This window comes from Grammomys surdaster, unplaced genomic scaffold, assembly GCF_004785775.1.
Source record: "Grammomys surdaster isolate TR1022 unplaced genomic scaffold, NIH_TR_1.0 67, whole genome shotgun sequence".
NCBI lineage: Eukaryota > Metazoa > Chordata > Mammalia > Rodentia > Muridae > Grammomys > Grammomys surdaster.
In genome coordinates, this window is record NW_021604569.1 from 16,620,928 (window position 1) to 16,641,610 (window position 20,683).

The window sequence follows — 20,683 nt, forward strand, 5'->3', positions numbered from 1 at the left end:
CACTGAAAACATCATGATTTTCCTCTCAGACAGTTTTCACATTTGTATACATTTCTTAAAAGAAATGCAGCCAAATGCAAACCAAGCATACCTTAATGTGCTGTGAGTCAGAATTATGCCATTTACCTTTTCTTTCTAATAGCAAAATAGAAAGGAAACTCAGCAAGCTCCTATTTGTCCCAGCACTGAATAGACAGGATTCCTTGTTCTCATCTGCCTAGAGCTACATAAACAGTGTTAAGGCCATGCTGGGCCAGAGCTGCCACAGCTGGATGAGAGGCATACTCTCCATCTCCACCCTTACTCCCAAAGGACAGTACATCTGAGGCAGATGAGCCTCCCAGACAGATGGGATTGAAAGTCCCCAGTGTTCTCTGCTTGTTCCTCATACCTTATGCAGCACTAGCATGAACATTATCACATTCTCTGCAGTCATTGCCTCCAATTCTGTGTGAGAAAATAGGTCTGGCTGTGTTTATTCAACATGTGCAGGCTGATAGCAAAATGCCCGCTGATGATTGTTTACCTCCTATTTTCTTGGTCTTCAGCCACAACAAACTGCCAATAGAAACTATATCTTAAGATTTGGTCATAATTGAGGGTAGGGGAGGAAGCCTGGGAATGAAACATCCGTGCACATTTGCTTTATGTCAGCAGATGGGTTGCCTCCTGCCCATTAGGCACTATTCAGTGATATATGCCTTGTGTTGTCCTGTTAGCCTATAGGGAGCTATTCTTCAAGCCCTGTGATTAAGTCCAGGTAAGTTTCAAAGAGGAATGCCAATATCATGCATCAGTGTAACCCTTTGCAGCAGTGGAGATGAACATGCAGGAAAAACAAACATCACTAGATCCCTACTCCCAAAAATCTTAGGAAAGCAAAATTGGAAAATTGCCATTGGGTTTGGCCTTGGCTTGATAACCCTTCATGGAGAAGCTCAGGCCCAGAAAACAGCAATCCTTGGGGTACATCTGAAGTAGAGAATTAGCTGAAGAAGCAGTAAGAAGGCTATATGGCTACCTTGTTTAGAGATTTCAGGGACTTGGCAGCTTTGTAAAGAACATAAGCCAAGGGCTTGGCAGTGGTTAGACCTTTCTGCACTCTACAAGGTATCCAGGTTGGCTACTTCTGGCATATGTCTGCTATTCTTCCTGAATAAGTATGACCCTAAGGACATAAATCACTTCAGAATGCCAGGGACCAAAGCTAGGGCCATGAGAGAATAGGAGTGTGCTGGCAAAACCTGGCACTCGGTGCCAGCATCAGGGGATGAGGGCAAGGGAAGCCTTTAAGTCCATATGAGGCAGTAAGAGGAAACAAACTGGTCAGGAAAAAAGGACATGGGTAAAGGGGTACCTTTAGGAGTCTAGAACTCTCATACTTGAGCAAGACAGTTCTAGATACAAGGAGGGAACTGAGAAAGCCCACACATCTAGAGCAGAGCTACTGATGGCTACAGTAGTTGAGATTGATCCTGGGTTAGGTAGGAGTATGGTGAAGGACCAAGTCTGCTCTGAACTAGCTGTTACTTTCTCCCTGATAGCCAGTGAGATCTTGGGCCCAGCAGTCTCCTATAGGAAACAGGTTTTACATACCACTTATATAAAGAGACATTTATACTCTTTTACTACAAAAAAAGACTAATTAACTAGAGTCTGAAAAGAGCATTTATAATTTTGCACATTAAAATAGATTTATCAGACTCAGTGGGGGGAGCTGGAAGGAGGCAATCCTTGGGATGTAAATACATAATAAAAATTTTAAAAATATGTTTATCAGGCTTGGGACATAGTTCATCCAGTAAAGTGACTTGCCATGTGAGCATGAAGTACTGAGTTCAGCCTGCATTTTTTAAAAAGGTCCAGTGTTTTTAATTCTAGCACAACAGAGGCAGAGACAGAAGGATCCCTGGAGCTCACTGAGCAGATATTCTAGCCTATGTAGAAAACACTAGGGAGAGACCCTATCTCAAAAATGTCCAGACTCATGCACAAAGAGCACCCAAATTCATAAGCATGATTTTAAAAATTGCTTTGTCATGCAAGGTACATTGTAGTAAAAGTCTCTGTGAGTCTTCCTTTGCAGAAAGGCACACTGACTCATTTCTGGCTCACTCTTGTCCATAGGCATATGTTGTGTTATAGCATCACAGTTTTCCTATATATAGCTCTGTGTCTTGGTTTTTTTCATGTACTGTGCTAGAAGCAGCATTAGTTGGTATTTCTCCGTAGGCTCTCTGATTGTCATGGTTACTGATTGGACTGTATTTCTCCACAGGCTCTCTGACATCAGAGTTACTGATTTTTATTGCCCTTTACAATGTAGCTCTCCTGACTGCTGAATATTTTAGATTTCTCCACAGAATTCAATGGATGCTGTTATATTTATATCTTCTCCTTCCTCTGCATTGCTTCCCTACAAAGATAAAGTGTTTATTGATATCTGATTCCATATTGCTTTCCAGTGAAAACAACAGCAGGTGTGTGTGTGTGTTGTATCCACTGCAGTTTCATTAGTTCAAAGTGATTTCTTGTTTAACATTTATTTTTTTAAAATGGCAGAATTTAGGCTTAATTCATACAGGCAATCTTCTCTTCAGTGTCTCCTGAGTGATAGAACCATACATCCTTTAAACAAAGACAAATGCTTTGATATAAAAGTATATATACATATACATTTATATACATATATATACACATTACATATATATACATCCTAAACTACAAGTATAAATCTAAACATGATTTGTTTTAAATATCAAACGCCATTTTGCCTAGCAATTTCCATATTACCCTCTGCCATATAGTGCAGCAAATATTCGAGTTACATTTTTCATCACATTTCCTGAAAGAGAAACAGCTTTAGCAAACTGCATTGAAACAATTAAAGACCAAAAGAAAAGCAGTGGGAAGGACAATTGTGCACCTCTTGTGGTCCTTATTAATTGGTCTGCATGCACACATATCTCTAACCAGCCCCTTTTGTCTAGCTTGTCAGAGGACATTAGCTGAGACCAATCTTGAAGCTACTTCCTGGCTCCCAAATGGACATAGTCACTAAGAAAGAAAGACTCATTTATTAGAATAAAAATTTTGCTGCGTAAGTGAGGATTGTACAAGGCACATTTCATGCATCATTATCTGGGCCTGATTAGCAATGATGGAAATTGGTCCTCAATTTTAACAATCAGCGGAAAGGAACCTTCAGCTCTTGCTGAAGACAGACAATTGCCATAGACATGTCTGCATTTTCTGCACAATAGGAAAACGGAGGCAAAGGCCCTTGCAGAGGCAGCTCTCAAATTGTTTTGGCAGCACTTGTCTCACATATGCCATTGTCCCTGTGATGCAAATAAATCATGACCTTGCCGTCCCGAGCAGCAGGATGACATATCTTAGGATGCCCTGTGCCACAGGGGGCCACATTGTCCGTTGTGACCCCTAGACATGGTGAGGCCACCTGGTCAATGCAGCCAACCCTCACTTAAGGTTTGGAACAAGTGCCACCTGTCTCTAAATGCTATGTGACCTTGCACGTGTCAGTGGGTCTCTTTTTACAGTTTCCTATCTAAACAATGGCAGTGACAACACCACTTACCTTACAGACCATTTGTGAGGATTGTAATACTGTGATTGATACATACAAACAAGTTCTACTCAGAGTCCAGCAGGCAAAAGCTGTCTCCCTAGCACAAAGGCGTGTCATGCTTCTAGAGCTTCCTTTGAAAGGCCTCCAAGAAGGAAGCCATAGTGAAGGCCAAGAATGGGAGCTTTTATACTACTGCAGTGGCTAGAATGTTTTCTGTCGCTCTTGTCAAGATCTTTATTATTACAATAAAAACAATCCAAAGGTAGTTCACCTCTATGGGTGGCACAATCAGGTTTCTTAAACTCTGATCCCTCCCATCCTCTGTCCAGTTCAGGAATTAAGATATAGTAATATAATGAAAAAGAAACTTGTCAGACAATACAAAAGCCCCTTATTGTGAAGGAGTGAATTGGTTTTTCCTTTCCAAGTCTTGCAGGAGGATCACTGCTAAGGGTCAGCATGGAGGGAGGCAGGGGATTGCAGAATTGAAGGGCTTCTGAATACTTCCCATACAGCCCCACATGCTCCTTTCTCTGAGATTCTCTTTGACAGCACAGGAAGTTCAAAAGTACCCTAGACCAGAGCCTAAAGCCTACATGACTGCAGTCCAGGGGAACTCTGATAAAATGCAGATGTTCAGGAACAGACTGGCCTCATGACATACAGCTGCTCATCAGGTGCCTCACTTTTTAGGATGCCAGCTGCAGTGCAATGCAGTTGTAACGGAGCCTTACCAGCATGTTCCCTTGTCTGGTACAGCAGAGAGAAAACATGCGGACCACGTTACAACTTCATGGGGTTCAGGTATTGATAACAGTTAGGGAATGATATGAACACAACCTTCAAACGTACCACATATAACATACATCACTTACATGATGGACGTACACATCACTCATGCAAATAATGAGTCTTTGTAATTCGAAGGATAGTGGTGTTACAGCAGATGTGGGCCTGCTTAGCCTTGAATATCAACTGACATTTCTGGAAAAGAGTGCTAGGTCCTAATCAATACTAAGAAATTAAACATTCTTCCTTTCTTTTTGGTATTCTCTAGGACTGAGAAAGCCACTATGCCTATGAATGATGATGAAGACCTACTCATCACTGGACACTTCCATCAGACTCTGGCAGAACTTGATGAAGACCTGGAAGGTAACAGCCACAAGCCTCCTACTTTGATAGTATCCTGTATGACCATACAGGAAGTCACTTTTTCTAAGTACTTTGGTGTGACTTCCCAAGAAAGAAGTCTTGGGATAGAAATTTGATTGGGATGTGTTTTACTTGTATGTAAGGGTTGAACTTCTGTTTCAGGTGAGGGCTGTTATTGATAGACAGATTTTTGTCAGGGTTCCTAGCAATATTAAGAACATGTCTCAGTAATGTTTTAAAATATGGACACGTAATACTGCTTTTTTACATTAAGATGTTTTCTACACACATTAGAGATACAAATATCCAAAATAATCCAGGGAAATATAAGATACACTGAGAGAAGCAGCTGCCTTTATTAAAACTTAAAACTCGGCTGGGCAGTGGTGGCGCACGCCTTTAATCCCAGCACTTGGGAGGCAGAGGCAGGCGGATTTCTGAGTTTAAGGCCAGCCTGGTCTACAGAGTGAGTTCCAGGACAGCTATGGCTACACAGAGAAACCCTATCTTGAAAAACAAAAACAAAAAACTTAAAACTCCTCCTTGGCAATGCAAAACACACAGTCTTTTGTCCATGATAAACACCTCATCGTGGAACACCCATGGCACTACCATTCTCTTAACTCAGTCTTTGAAAAACACCATAAGGTCAAGGGAGATGCAAATAATTATAGTGAATAAGTAGACAAAGAAAGCTATACTATTTTCTCATGTCACATGTCAAAGATAAGCTAGAAAAGCAAAACAAAGACAAAACAGACATTAAAACCGACCCTGATTTTATCTAATCCTGTTTTTAGCCTCTTGTCATTGGTATTTGATTGACAGCACTGAGAATCCTAACCAGCCATGTAGTCTTCCACAGTTTGTGACCACATGATCCACTGCCCATTGCATCACTTAGTTCTCTGAAGAGTCAGTGTAATTCTGAAGACACCAAGATTTACTTATTCTCTCTTTAAGAAATTAAACCTAGAGCAAGTCATTCTACATGTCTTGCTGTACTTTTATGGACACAAGAAATAGGAAGGGCAAAAATCCGAGCCTACTTGAGAACACTTTCAAGAATACTAAATGTAAAGGTCTGTTTTATTATTTGGAAAAATTTGGCGAAATATGGTGGGTAAGTATCTCACCCTGAAACATCATGAATAGGCAAATGGCTCTGCTCTTGTATAGTGAAAGCTGAGATTATGGCTCCAGGCAGATGCAGATTATAAATCAAGGTAACATTTAACATGTATAATTTCTACAAAAGTAGTCATCCCTAGGGAAATCAAAGTATTTACCATGTGTTCTCTAACTCACTTGTAATACTATAACAGGTGCCAATTAGTGACTTGTGTTTGTCTTTCTCTACAGGAATGGAAGAAAATTATGAAACAGATACTAGCTCTCTAACCAACTCTGTAAATGGTGTATCCAACAATAGTCTGCAAGAAGCCATAATCCCTGATAATTGCATGGATGACATCCCAGTCACTTTTATCGGGGAAGTTTCTGATGAGCCTTTTGACTCAGGGCCATTCTCCAGTAGATGTACCAATGCTGCTACTTTTAACACAGGGGTCATTGCTAGCCAAAGATCTCACCTGCCCCCATTTCAGACTGAGCATAGCCAGCCATTCGTAAGGACAAGTAGAAAAGAACCTGACCCCTCCCCTCCATCCCAAGATAACAGAAAGAGAAATCAGCCAACCTTAGCCAACACATCTGAAAATGAGAATCCAGTTGAAACAAACCCTACAGGTACATCAAGTGTTTCAAAGCTTTTAATAGATGAACGAAAAGCAAAGGATACAGGCAAGGTGCATGATTCTAGTCACAATGAGAAGACACAGGCAGGTCACAGAATAAACTCACTGCGAGTGAATCCAAAAGATGGTAAGGATGAGAACTCTAACTCAGCGCTCCCACCATGGTCTCATCATGGCCAGGCCTCAGGAGGAAGCTATGGACTCAAGTATGGCCTCACTACATATAAAATTGTTCCTCCCAAATCAGAGATGAGATGTTATGACAGGGATGTGTCCCTCTCCACTGGTGCCATTAAGATTGATGAACTAGGGAATCTGGTGAGTCCTCACATGAATGGAAGCAGGACCATATCCCAGCCATCACCTGTTGTTGAAACAGATGCTCCACCTATTGGAAAAGTCAAAGAGTTCTGGAGACGCAACTCAATGGAAAAGTACCTGAATGGGCCAGCCGAGTGCAGCATCAAAAGGGCCCCCTCCACTACCATCACTGCCACACCAGCAAAACCACAGCAAGATAAAGGGATGAAGGCAGCCTTCACACTGACCACTCCCCAGCAGCAGCCCGCCTCACAGGAATATGGGGCACACCTGGAGGAAGAGAGAAGCCGGCCAGTTTCAGCAATCTCTTGTCCTGTTAAAGTGCCAGCATCTAATCCCACAGACATCACATTCCTTAAACCTCAGAGAAGAACATCCAGCCAGTATGTGGCTTCTGCTATTGCCAAGAAGATGGGGCCTCCAAAAGTCCATGCTGATGTGGTGCGACCACATAATAAGACTGCTGAAAAGGATCATGAAGAAGCAAAGCTGGCTAGACCTCCTCCCGCTGGGAAAGACGATGCAGCTCCCAACCTGCACTTGGAGGCAAGGCAACATGAGGATGGGACAAACCAGGGCTCTGTCTGCCTTCCCAGCAACCCTGGTGTGCAGTTGCCAGCAGGAGACCATCCCAAAGTAGAGGTCAACAGCACATATGGGAAGTCATTGACTCAAGCCTGTCCTGCTGCTGTTCAGAGAAACTCCTATTTCCTCCCAGGCAGATCTTCCCAGAGGGATCGTGTTTCTGTGGGACAGAGTTGTGGTTTCAATGAAAAGCAAACTACAAGTAACCAGAAGACAAATTCAACATCTAACCCCTCGAAGGCACTGGACAAGGCACACCCACTGCTCTTGGCCGAGGCCCGTGACTCTGGGAGGATACTGATGAATGGCTCTGCACGGACTCCAGGAAATTGTGAGCCTCCCCACTCTCCAAAAGAGTCCACCATGACTAGCTATATTATCTTACAGACAGAGGAAAAGCCCAGCCCGTTATCTACAGATGGTCAAGACACAGATGATGTTCTACCATCCAGCATTTTTGGGCCAAAGAAAAAATTCAAGCCTGTTGTTCAAAGGCCACTTCCAAAAGATATATCCTTGCACAGTGCTCTGATGGAAGCTATCCACTCGTCAGGAGGGAGGGACAGGCTCCGAAAGGTGAATGTGGTGGACGTCAGGGTTTGGGTGCAGGGAGCTCCTGAGCAGGTCTTCATTCTTGTCCTAGATCTTGAGAAGAAAGACTGCAAAGGCAGAGCTGCGAGGTTGCTGGTTTCATTTTAACTACATTCTGTCTCCTTCTTCTAATGCATTTGAAAAAAAGCACTAGAGGGGCTGACAGGCTTTAGCTTGTCAGGCTCTAGCAATCCAGTGGAAAATATGTCAATCAATAAGTATCCATCTACCGGGCCAGAGTAATATTAAAGCCAGAGTGTGGGGCTGTCTGTACTCTGGTCCAGAAGCACTCTGTCGGCTTTGTGCTGTCATAATGAAATCATCTGAAAAACTTAGAAAAAGGAAAGGTTTATTTTATTTTGGCTCAAGGTTTGGAGGGTTTAGTGGATCATCAGTTAGCTTATGACTTTTGAGCTTCTGGCAAAGCAACACAGTATGCTGTGAACACATGGCAGGTCAAATGCTCACCTCCTAACCAGGGAGGGGAAGGAGACAAGCGTCCATCATACGCTTCAAGTATCTCCTTCCAGTGACCTTAGACATCCCACCAGTATCACCTTCTAATGTCTCCACCAGCTCCTAGTGGTGATAGGCTGAGAAGTATGCCGTCCAAGAGCTTCTGGGGAAAGTCTTGACACTCTGAGATAGTAAGACACAGACAGGACCACTGCTTTCTGTACAGCCTTGTGTTGCTAAACATGGAGGACACTGCATGGAGTTTGGTTTCATTATTATGTGACCATCATGAGAGTCACACAAGCCTATATCGCAGTAGGCCAGCACTCTATGGGGACACCTTGTTACATCAAATGACATCAATGGGAGATTGAAAAGGGATGTTGCTGGTATAGCAGGTTTTATCATTTTGGAGGAAGATAAAGCAATGAAACCATACACAAAAAGAGTTATCCATGACAAAATAACCACAGAGCCTATAGTATGGTGAATGTGTAATACAGTAACATAGTCACCCACACTCATAACCAAGAGTCACTACTGTATGTAACTGTGTACCATATACCTCTACATGCCTAAAAGTGCATAGGCTTGCCTGCACTGGCATCAGGCAAAACACCTGCAAAATTCATTGCAGTAGGATTTTAGTGTTGCTAGGAGACAGAAATACTTCATCTTTTTCAGTCTTGTAAGTCTGCTGTCTTCACTATGATACATTGTTGACTGGAACATGTAATATAATCGTATTGCCATTCTACAGTAAAAATGACAATTTCGTAATCCTCCTCCATTATCAGGTTATTTAACATATCAAAATGATATTGCTAAGCTAATGTCAATAATAAAAAGTGATTTCCTCCATTTTCAGTTGAGGAAGCAAAGCAGGGTGAATTTTAGGTGATCTGGCCCAGTGTCACTCACTGACATTCTCATCCAGGTTTGCAAGATTTCAGCACACTTGTCAGCTAGGGACAGCTAGGAGAATAGCAGGAATAGTCTCACAGTAAGAGACTAATTTTGATGCAACCCCAAATCTATAGCCTTTGGTTCTTCTATAGCTGCTGCTCAACTTTCTACTGGGTTATGTCATGGTAGCCCATAGCAAGTTGAAAATATCCTAAGTTGAAAAAAGCTTTTAATGTGCTGAACGTAGCTGAGCTTAGTTCTACCTCCTTACATATGCTCAGAACATTTACATCCGCCTACATTTGAACAACATAGTCTAATTCAAAGCCTGCTCTACACATGTAGTGAATGACTCAGTAAAGTTTTTGAATGCTGTGCTGAAACTAGCAAAGCAGATGGTTGTGTGCATATGCTTTGATACTATTGATACCATTGAATGCTCTTTTGGGGATTTTCTGAAAGAACCTTCAAGCAGACGAGTTGACAGTAGTTGATGATGCTGATATGGACTTAGCCTTCCCTCATCTTTAGAGTAAAATACGTTAACCTTGTTAATACTTTAGACTGCAGAACAGACCTCAGAAGGAAGGACAAAGAAACCATCCTACGTGGAGGCAGAGAGCGAGCGATCTGCTCTTCTGGCAGCCATTCGGGGCCACAATGGGACTCTCAGCCTCAGGAAGGTAAGGAAATGGGCCTTCCACATATAACAGGTTCAGAATCCTACCTATACTTCTCCTCAGCAGACTAAGCCAACACCACTTAGCATCCATTGCTCTGACTACACAGTAGCCAGCATCAGAGCTATGAACTTCATTTGTTTGGCACATTGTCACCCAACTCCAGACAGCTGCCTTGGCCTCTGCTCATATAAGGTGAAAGACCCCTGGACCACTGACATTTTCCTCCTTTTTCTGCAGGTCTGTCCTGTACACTAACATTTTCCAAACTCACTCACACACTCATGATCTCAGGGTAGGATAATAAAGCCCTGCCACTCTGCCTACTCTCATAGACCAAGACACCTATAGGAAGATAGCCCCAAACTTGCATAACTATAGGCACATACTAATTGAGTTTAGAGCCAGGACAGTGCATCTGTGTCTGTCACACACAGGGTTTAAGGAATGGTGTGACTTGTACATTTCCCTGGGGTTTTAGTAGCTCTCAAGTTCCACCCCTACTTGGTCAAATCTGTGTGTCTGGCTTCTATTTCTATCCTTACATGTGAAGGAAATTATGAGACTAGAGAGTATTTTTGTACTCCTGTCATACCTGGTACCTTTGAGCCATGCTTTGGAGGAGCAAGGGGATATATGTATAAGCAGACAGATTGTGGTTCATCATTAAGGAGCTGTTTGAGGTTCTCTGTGAGATATGAGTAGCTGTGTACTGTCTTTTTGGAAAGGACCTTTATACAAATTGTCTGTCAGATGCTATAACAAAGCACCAGAGACTGGGTCACTTAGAAACAACGGGCTTATTTCTTACAGCTCTGGAAGCTAGATGTCAAAGGTCATGGCAACAGCAGAACTGGTATTTTGTAAGGTTATCTTGCTGGTCCCTAGCACCTTAACACAAAGGCCTCACATGACAGAAGGTTCAAGGCACTCTCTAGGGTCGGTTTTATAGGGTACTGATTCTCTTCATGGTAGATACACATTTATGAACTAATCCCTTCTGAAACCTCTCACCGCAGTGACATCACCATGGAGTGTCACAGATAAGATGAGTATGTGAACACTCACTGCAGTAATCACTTAACTATCTCATTAGGTGTCATCCCTTGCCTCCGAGGAGCTCCAGAGCTTCCGAGATGCTGCACTCATGGCTCCAGGTTTGGACAAACGTCAGCAAGAAGACCCTGGCCTTCCACCCCCACCTGCCTTGCCACCACCACCCACTCCAGCCTCCCAGGCTCCTTCAGCCTCCATAACGGTTTCTAGATTCAGCACTGGCACCCTCAGCAACACAATAAATGCTAGGCAAGCCTTAATGGATGCCATCCGCTCGGGCACAGGAGCTGCAAGACTCAGAAAGGTGAGCATTGGTACAGAAAGCAGAAATGGAGGCAAAACTGACTAGGCAGCCCAGCTTCTGGAGGTACCACCAAGGGGTGGACAAAAAAGAGTTGATTAGGGAGAAAGCCAGTTCTTCGTACTATATGCAGCCCATGTAGCAAGGTTTAAACTAAACCCACTTCTGTCTTCTAACCCCAAGTCAATGCTAGTGCAGGGACAGGCTGGATGAGAATCCACAGTGTGTCCCTAGAGCTCCCTGGAGGGAATGTAGCACCCTTAGCCTGCAATGCCATCACCATCTTCCCCTGCCTATCTTTGTCTGCCTCTCTCTGCTACCATAACACATACCTGTTAGTGAACTCAGTCTCCTCGCAGAGCATGCACTGTTTCCTTCCCCCAGGTCTCTTTTGACAGTCTACTGCAGGTCTACACATCTGTCTCCCGCCTGATACTGTAGAATACTGGAGAATGCCCCTGAAGCAGTATTACCAAACTCCACCTGGCTTCATAAGCTCTGTTTCAGCTTATGAATTCACTGACTTCTGTGGCTGCACATGCCTCCTTGATATGGCATTTTAGATTTCCTAAGAGAGCATTTCTGCTTCCTAAACTGTGTGGTCCCTGAAGAGGTCAATAGAAAGTTAATCGTCATGCTATATGTGAAATACAAAGGCTCAGAGGCTCCAAGTCACTAGGCTTTGATCATACAGGGACTGGACTCAGCATAGAAGGTTCTTGTTGCCCAGGCTGTATCCTCTAAGGAAAACATGTCACCCATGAAGCTGAGGCTGGGCCATTTTCACATAAGGCTACTATTTCCAGAAATAAGACAGAAAGCTTTCCTTGTTCCCCACTTAGACACCTACTGGGGCTGAGGAATGGAGAGATTCCTAGGACAGGTGGCTGAGAAAAGCTGCCCTTCCCTCAACACTGATCCATGGACACCCATAGGCCACCAACTCTGTTGCTCTGCCAGAGTCTCCTGGGTGCTCCTGAGTTGCAGTTTTCCAAGCTCTCTCAGAATCCATTGGGCTCAGCTCTCTGGCTAACCCCCACCTCCTTGAGCTTGTCCTGATTTGAGGAGAGGACAGACATAGCTGTGTGACTCTACATAAGCAGCCAAGAACTGACATTAAAGATGTAATCATCTTCATTGGAGGCATAGGCTACTTCAGGTTCCTGTCCAGCAGCACTGGAGAGTGACAGGCTTCAAGCTGGCTCCCTATGGTTTCCCATTTCTATGGAATGCATGTATCTGAACTTGTGTCATGAATGGCTGAGAAACAGTCATGGAAGTCAGATGAAGGTAGCTGTGAACACACTGCTGAAGCCCCTCTGGGCTCATAACAGCCATTTCCCACTGACTGAATTCCAGAGGTGATTCTTCTTTAGAGAAGTCCTAAGCAAGTAATTTAGTGAAATCTATCACAAGACTTTGTTTCTTAGTTCCTAAAATCATGTTTCTCAACAAGAAATCTGTAATCAACATCTGAGTTCTAAATTAGACTTGTCAGAAGTAAGAAACCACAGGTCAGTCAAGTTAATCCGCCTATGAAGGGACTTTGCTTTATGGTTTGGGGTAATTATCTATCTCATTCACTCCTCTACTATATCCTGAAAACACTGAGTGTCACATATCTGATGCTTCTCTCCCTTCCAATTTCAGTGAGCTAGTCAACCATGGTTTAAAAATATTAAGTAATTAACAATTGATGAGTTAAAAGTAATCTTCATTATAGCAAATGTTTATGTCTTCCTGTGCCTAATGTGTAATATAAACTCTTCATACTCACCTCAAAGGTGCATGGATCTAATAAAAAAGCAGAATGTACATAGGCTCTGGTACATTCCACAGTTCCAAGTACCCCTGGGGGGCTTTATGGAGAGAGGACCAGTGACTTGAAAGCTACAGGCACACAGTTGCTTTCAATAGTTGCACCCAGCTCACTGACTGGCTGTTGGAGCTTTTCAAAATAGATGCTACTCTGTTCTACAGTGATGCAAAGGACCTGGGACAAGAGAAGCTAAAAGCCAAGACGATACAGCTAACTTAAAAATCGAAAACTTGGGCTTGCTTTCTCTGAAAACTCTTCTGCTTTGCAGAAAGTTAAAAAGAATCAAGATTGCAAAGCATCAAGAAGAAGAAGAGACTAACTAAGTGTTTAAGAAAGTAAGGAGTGAAAATGAAGGATAGACAATAAGGCCTGAATAGGCATGTACAGTTGAAGGTTTTGAGGTGAGGAAGAAGTTGGACACCACACACCTCAGGCATGCTTAAAGGAAAGGTCATCACAGATACAACATTGTAGCAGGGGTAGGAGACACAACTGCCATTTCTCACATAGTCAGCTTTTTAAATGGGACATATAGGGCCAAGGTTTGATTATATTTCTTGGATTGACTTGACTCTTGGGTTGCTTACCCACTCTGGAAAGCATGAGTCAGCAGATGTTTAAGAATTTGTATATCATGTTTGGTTACAAGGTGATTTGGAACTGAGAGCTGGGTGCTGGGTAATGGGGGGCAGGATGACACTGAACAAGCTCTTGTCACTCATCTACCACCTGCTACAGTCTGTGGCATAGGAAGTCAGGATTGGATAGCACAACTTCCTGAGCAGCCCCCCACCTCCAGCCTCTCTCAGGAGTGTGGAAGTCCTCACTGCCCTCTTCTAGGTAAGGCCTGGCCCCTAGAGGCATTTCCACACCTCTATGGCCACTAGTTTGCCTTCCCACTGCAACTGTCTATAGAGTACCAATCGGGGGGAAATGTTCACAGTCCAGTGATGGTTTCAAAATGCCAGTCAGATAGCACTTTTCTGCTTTGTGTGGACAACTGACTTTCATGGCTCCCATGTCAAAATATGTGGACTTTTCCTCTATTTCTTTAGCTTCCTTTCCCTGTTTGGTCCTACTGGCCTTGAGGAAAGTACAGTAGATCTATGGCACTTGCAGTATGAACTGAGCTCTCTACAATTGGGCATCTATGTTGCTCTTCTTGCGTGAGTGTTCAGTGTAAGTTGCTGCTCAGATGGCCTTTTGAATCTAGTTTTCCAGGTCTTTGTGCAAGGCTGCAGTGCACATCACACAATGCTTATTGCCTTTGAGAAAGCCTTCTTATCAGCTCAAATCCTAGGGTGAGAGGCTTCCCCAGGATTTAGAAGTTTAAGAACAACAAAAGGTCCTAACCATAGCAGGCAAAATGGGATGATTAAGCATTGGGGAGATGCTGCTCTGCTCATGATACAGAACAGTCAGCCTGATGGAGAAAAAATAATTGTCTTAGGATGACAGCATTGTTTTTTCAAAATAATCACAGTAACAGTTGCCTTTATGGTCTGAGTGACCCAGGTCTTTGGCTGCAGATGGCTGCCAGTGCTCTCAGCAGCTTGATTAGTTTCTGGTTCCATGTGAAGACACTTGTAGCTGTGGTAACCACCCATGTGTCTTCCCAGGATGCCCCTCTTCTCACAGACAGGTTTCAGAGCACATGCACCGTCCTTTGACCATGTCCCCTTTTCCCTCAGTCCTTCATTTGCAGCAAAGGTAAAAACAACATTGTTCATCCAGCAGCCTTGGCTGATCTATGTTAAATGAATTGTGTCAGAAGGCCTGGGATGCATACTTAGTTTCCTCTTATCTGTGTGTTCATGTAAACATGTGCATGGCAGTGCTTCCATCCCTGTGCCTTTAGTAAGACCTGCCAGGATGCAGAACAGCAAGAGAGCTGTTCAGAGCAGACAGACAAATAAATCCCCATTGTGCCTACAGAAGTACGATGCCACAGTGACACAAATCAGAGAAAGAACCAATCTGAATAACTGAAGTACTTGGTTAGAATCCCCACTCCACCCCACACAGGGGATCTTGCTCTATTCCCCTGGAGGAAAAGCCATGGCTTCCATTTGATAGACAGGTGTAGTGCTGGTATCCTAAGTGACTTTTTCTGGCAAAACATTCCTAGGTCAGCACCTTTGCTATGTCCAGACATCTTATCAGCTCCTAGCTGCCTTGGCAAGTGCCCCATGAGCCACACTGAGCTCACACAGCACAGGTGCCCTTTTTCCCATTACAGGATTCACAGAGCATTTCATGCCCCTTGACCTTAACAGGAAACCCGAAGGACTGATTAGACATATGATGTTATCAGGAGGTCCCAAGCTAGAGAGGAGAACAACAAACCCCTTCCTTCTCAGCAGAAGATAACTCCATGTTGCAGGGAGTACAGAACAGAACCCTGTGTCAGCACAGACCTGGTTCTTGAATAACATTCATTCATACACCGGGCCCAGGTTGTTCATAGTGTAAGCCTAGCCATGTGTAGTTAAATTGGAATGGCTTCAAGACAAGCAGTCAAGATTGTCTTCTGCCAGCCTTCCCAAGTTCCCTCTCATATCTGAAATTGGAGCTGAGGTAAAGCATGTTATGAAACCACTGGGCGCATTTGTCCTTCATGTTTTCACTCTGGACTCTCTAGCCGGCGCCTTCAGTACCCAGGCTGGCTTAGTTTACATCACCATGTAATTTTCCCTTCAGAATGCAGCTTACAGTTCTGAGTTCCCCAGCAACTAGTGTGAGTACTGTTGGTTGTGGCACAACATAGTCTTACACAGGCTCACCCATCATTGTATCGTCAGCCCCATCAATGGCTTCTGGCATAGAGTGGGCACTGGGTTGAGACCTGGAAGGAGAATTAAGACAGCATATGTCCCATTTATGGCACCGTTCACATCCCAGCCCTCCTGTGCATCCTGTCACATCCCAGCCCTCCTGTGCATCCTGCTGTCCTTGTGCTGAGAGCTCATGTCCCAGAGAATCATTTGAAAATCTTGCCAGATATCCACTTCAGGTTGACTTTCTTTCCTTTGGGGAAATAAAATGACCTTTGGGCATGTCTGGTCTTCTTCCCTGGTTTGTTTGTATCCTCACCTGTCACCCCTCTTCTGGCTCCCCTGGATTCCTCTGTGCCCAGAATCTTCCAACACAACCTAGAAGGAAAGCCCCTAATCAGAGAATGCTCTGCTTTCTTGGGATTTGCCAAGAAGTCCTTCCCCAGCACCATGCCCCAACAGCACTGGTCAATCACCCATGTTCAGGCAGGGAATATTCTTCTTGGCCAGTAAGGAAGAAAAATAAAAGTTTAAATATTTTCGCAGCTTTCTGTGTTCTCCAGTGACCCCCCCTCCCCAGAGCACTTTTCTTTTTGGGTAAACAAATAATATGAACATCTTGTAGGCAGCATGCACCTTCTAGGAAGCCCCAGTGTAGGGCTTCCATATCTACCTTGATCTCTCCTTTGGGGCCTGTTCCTTGGATAGGCCCAGCCTCTCTCTCCCGCTTGCACATGCGTGTTTCTCTGATGCTTGTCTGTTGGTCACAGAAGCACCCTCAACATATGCCTTAAGCCCGAGCTGACATCATTTGCTATCAGTATAAGCTCAAGCTCCATTGACAGTTACCAGCCTCCTCGTGTCTGTGTCAGTGAATTCTTAGCTAGATCTTTCCCATGCTGTTCTTTTGCAGTTTCCTCTTTTATATATTCAGTAAATGTATGAGCCTTACTTGCCCCTTTAATTTTTTTCCCTCACACACTAAGAACTGTTCCTATCCAGATTGCATCATTATATTGTCCTTGCTGATGGTAGACAAGAATTCCAGGTCTTCTACACTGTCTATGAGAGCAGAGAATGAACAGCTGTCCTGCCTCTCCTGCCTCCCTTACCCTTCCCTTACCAACCTGCCCCATTCCCACTTATCCTCGTATGCCATCAGAGATTCACCTAGGTAAGGTACCCCAATACTCCAAAAAAAAGAGTGATGCAGAATCCTAGCATTAGCTGAGCTGGGAGTGCTCATTCAGCCTGTGGCTCCATGTCCAAACCCTCATTACAGATCCCTAAACCTGTCCCTAGGAAGTGGTAGAGTCTGTATCTGCAGTGTGCTTCAGAAACATGTATGCCAAAAGAGAAGCCTGATGGGAATTCTTGCCATTGTTGGCCACCTCCTTCTGCTTTCTGCCTCCTTGCTGTAAAAAGAATACATGTACCCTACCACACATGACCTGTCATATACTGTCTTCATAATATGCTTCCAGAGACTCAAAACCTTGGGCTGACCTGGGTATGAGCTGAAACCTCCAAACCCAAGAGCCACAGCAACCCCTTCTTCTGTGTGTGGAAGCATGTCAGAACAGGGGCACCACGGAATCACACAGTGAGTGTGTGCTGCCTAGCCCATTATGAAATGACCCAGATGCCCTGGCAGCTCTGTAACTCAGACCTCACTCTCGTTTTTTCCAGTGGAAGATACAGGGCTGAAAACTGTGAGCAACTCTCAGAGATTCACCCAACCAAAGTATACATCCACAATCCACAGAGTGAGCTCTTGACACACACACATTCTGATTTTATATAGTGAGATTCATTTTATGAACTATCTCAAAGCTGGCTGAATGGTTTCCTTGAAAGCCTGCCTTAACTTCACACACATTTCTTGCTCTGACTTCTATTAAATACAGTTCAGCAAGCTACATTTCTGTCATTTTAGCATGAAAGATTTTTTAATACTTTTCATGGAAAAGATGTCAAACATGTCGAAAAGTTGAAATAATTGTGAAGCAAATACCCCTATATCTAGCCCCCCAAGAACTTTTGTTGAGAGTTTGCTGTATTTGTTTTAACCTCTAACCCCTATCTCTCCATCTTCACAATCTACCCTTCCACCTACCTGCACCCACTTTTTCTGTTGTTGTTGTTGTTGTTGAAACAAGATCTTGCTGTGTAGCCCAGGCTAGCATTGAACACAACAGTCCTTCTGTCTCAGAATGCTGAGATCACAGGCATGTGACTCTCACACCTGGCTCAGGATTTTATTTGTGTACAGTAGAAGCACATTGTAAACATTAGCACTCATGATTCCACTGGGACTTTATCTGCATGTTATGTGAGTTTACTTTTTACAGTTGTTTTTCAGGTAAAATATATACAAAGAGTGGCATGCACACATTTAAGGATTTTTAAGGGCCATTTTAATTGGATTTCTCCATCCTATCCATGTTGAGACTGGCTTTTGAAAAGAGTCACAGGAAAAATAAAACTGAAACAGTATAGAGCACATACAGGTTTGTCAGTATGTGGATATGTGTGTATGTGATTTGTAGCTATTCATACTGACTGGTTCTTCCTTGACACAATTTGTATAGACTGATTAGAAAGGAAAGAGTCTGGTAAAGTAGGAAGGCTGCTAACCTGTAACAGTGGAGATGGAGCAGTAGAATCACATTACCCAGGAAGAATGGATAGGCACACCTTGAAAGAAAGACATAACTTTTAAAATATACTCAATGGATCTCTGAGAGCTTCATCAGTCTAGAGAGTAATTTCAGGGCTTGGATTTGCCATCCTATCTTAAGCAGCCAAGCATTTAGGAAAATGTGACTTCTAAGTAATTAGCTATAGAGCCACAGGGATCATAGTCCCTGAAAGACACCCTAGCCTGCATCCAACATCTCCTGATCCAGCAACATCTAAGTTGTGGTGTAGAAAGGGTGCTGACACAGGTCCATTGTCCTAGTTAAGGTTACTATTGCTATGATGAAAACACCATGAACCAAAAGCAATGTGGGGAGGAAAGGGTTTATTTGGCTTATACTTTCCCATCATAGTTCATCACTGAAAGAAGTCAGGATAGGAACTCACACAGGGCAGGAATCTGGAGGCAGGAGCTGATGCGGAGGCCATAGAGGGGTGCTGCTTACTGGCTTACTCATCCTGGCTTGCTCAGCCTGCTTTCTTATAGCACCCCCCACAGTGGGCAGAATACTAACCCATAAACTGCTAATTAACAAAATGCTCTGCAGGCTTGCCTATAGTCTGATGTAGGCATTTTTTCAATCTAGGTTCCCTAGTATCAGACAACTATAGCTTGTGTCAAGTTGGCATAAACCCAAAAACTCCTTGTTTGAGAAACAAAGCTGCAGTCCCAGAACATCAAGGCATCTGCATGCATAGTGAACGTTAAAGAAGAGATTGTGACACAGGGCAATCCAGAGACCTGCAGAGCCTACTGGAATGTGTTTAGCAGAGCAGAGCTTGAGCTGCATAAAAATAAAAGCTGCAAAAAGAACCACCAATGGAGAATGAAAAAGAAGAATCTGGAGCTCTCATAGGCTGAGAATAATGCCATCAAGTCTTCCCAAGCTGCACTCAAAATGTCATGTCTTTTGGACATGCTCTTCTGTCAGCAGTGGGCAACAATTTATATGACCCTCTGCTGCCCCAAAATTTTTCAAACAAGGATCAAACTGTCTCCAAATGACCACATTGCAGAACAAAGCTTAAGAATATATGTATGAATGTGAAACTGTTTAGCAAATTTCAGGGCAAAATTTGGCAGTGTGTGGCATCCAGTCAAAAATGATCAGGCAACAAAATGGTAGGCTATCCTGAAACAGTCATTAATGGTTGAACATGACTGTACCAGCCCCATAATGATCCCAGATATTAGAAAGTAGTTAATGTAGCTACATCTAAAGACTACAAATAACAAGTATGTTCATGACTATAACAGGATTAAGTTATAAATTAATAATAACATTGCCTCAGGAAAATCCCCAAATATTGAAATAGCATAGTTTTAAATAAAAAGACAAAAATCAAAGAGAATTAGAAAGTAGTTTGAGGTGACTGAATTACACCATGAAAGTGTGGAGTTCTGTAAAGTCATGTTATCAAGAGAATTTCATGGTGCTTTGTCATTCTACAACTTTCCCTAGAAAATTAGAAAAAGAAGAGCAAAACTGAACTCTGAAGTTAGCAGGAAAAAGTAAAGGTCATAGCAGGAATCAATAAAATAAAAGAGAAAAGTGATTTTAAAACTTAAACCCACAGCTCATTCTGAAACAAAACCAATAAATCAGAAAGTCTGGCACAGGATATATCAAGAAAAAAGATATTTTTTGTCAATTTCAGGAAGGAGGCATAATATCACAGATTCTCCAGATACAGTAAGAGACTGTCAGATGAAGGGAATATCACAAACAACTTTACGCATGGTGTGTTACTTTAAACACACCAATGTCAAACTATGAAGGTACAAATGCAAAACTCCAGAAGAAATACATGAGCTGAACTACTCCACATCTGGAAACAAAACTGAATAATAAGCAAAAAATGACTTCACACAGAGACACACACACACCATACACATATTCACACATACAAAAACACACACCCCATACACATATTCACACATACATACACACACACAACACATATCACAAACACAACACACATACCACATGCA

At 43.2% G+C, this 20,683-nt stretch overlaps 1 protein-coding gene across 2 annotated transcripts in view; it reads left to right on the forward strand.

Annotated features, from left to right (window-relative positions):
- The window catches only part of Cobl (cordon-bleu WH2 repeat protein), a 232,547-nt gene that overhangs the window by 207,456 nt on the left and 4,408 nt on the right, over positions 1-20,683 (forward strand). For both annotated transcript variants that reach the window (XM_028777526.1, XM_028777534.1), the window contains 4 exons: positions 4,647-4,744; positions 6,107-7,983; positions 9,924-10,043; positions 11,137-11,400. In XM_028777526.1, coding sequence (XP_028633359.1) covers positions 4,647-4,744; positions 6,107-7,983; positions 9,924-10,043; positions 11,137-11,400 — 2,359 coding nt within the window. The remainder of the gene's footprint in view (positions 1-4,646; positions 4,745-6,106; positions 7,984-9,923; positions 10,044-11,136; positions 11,401-20,683) is intronic.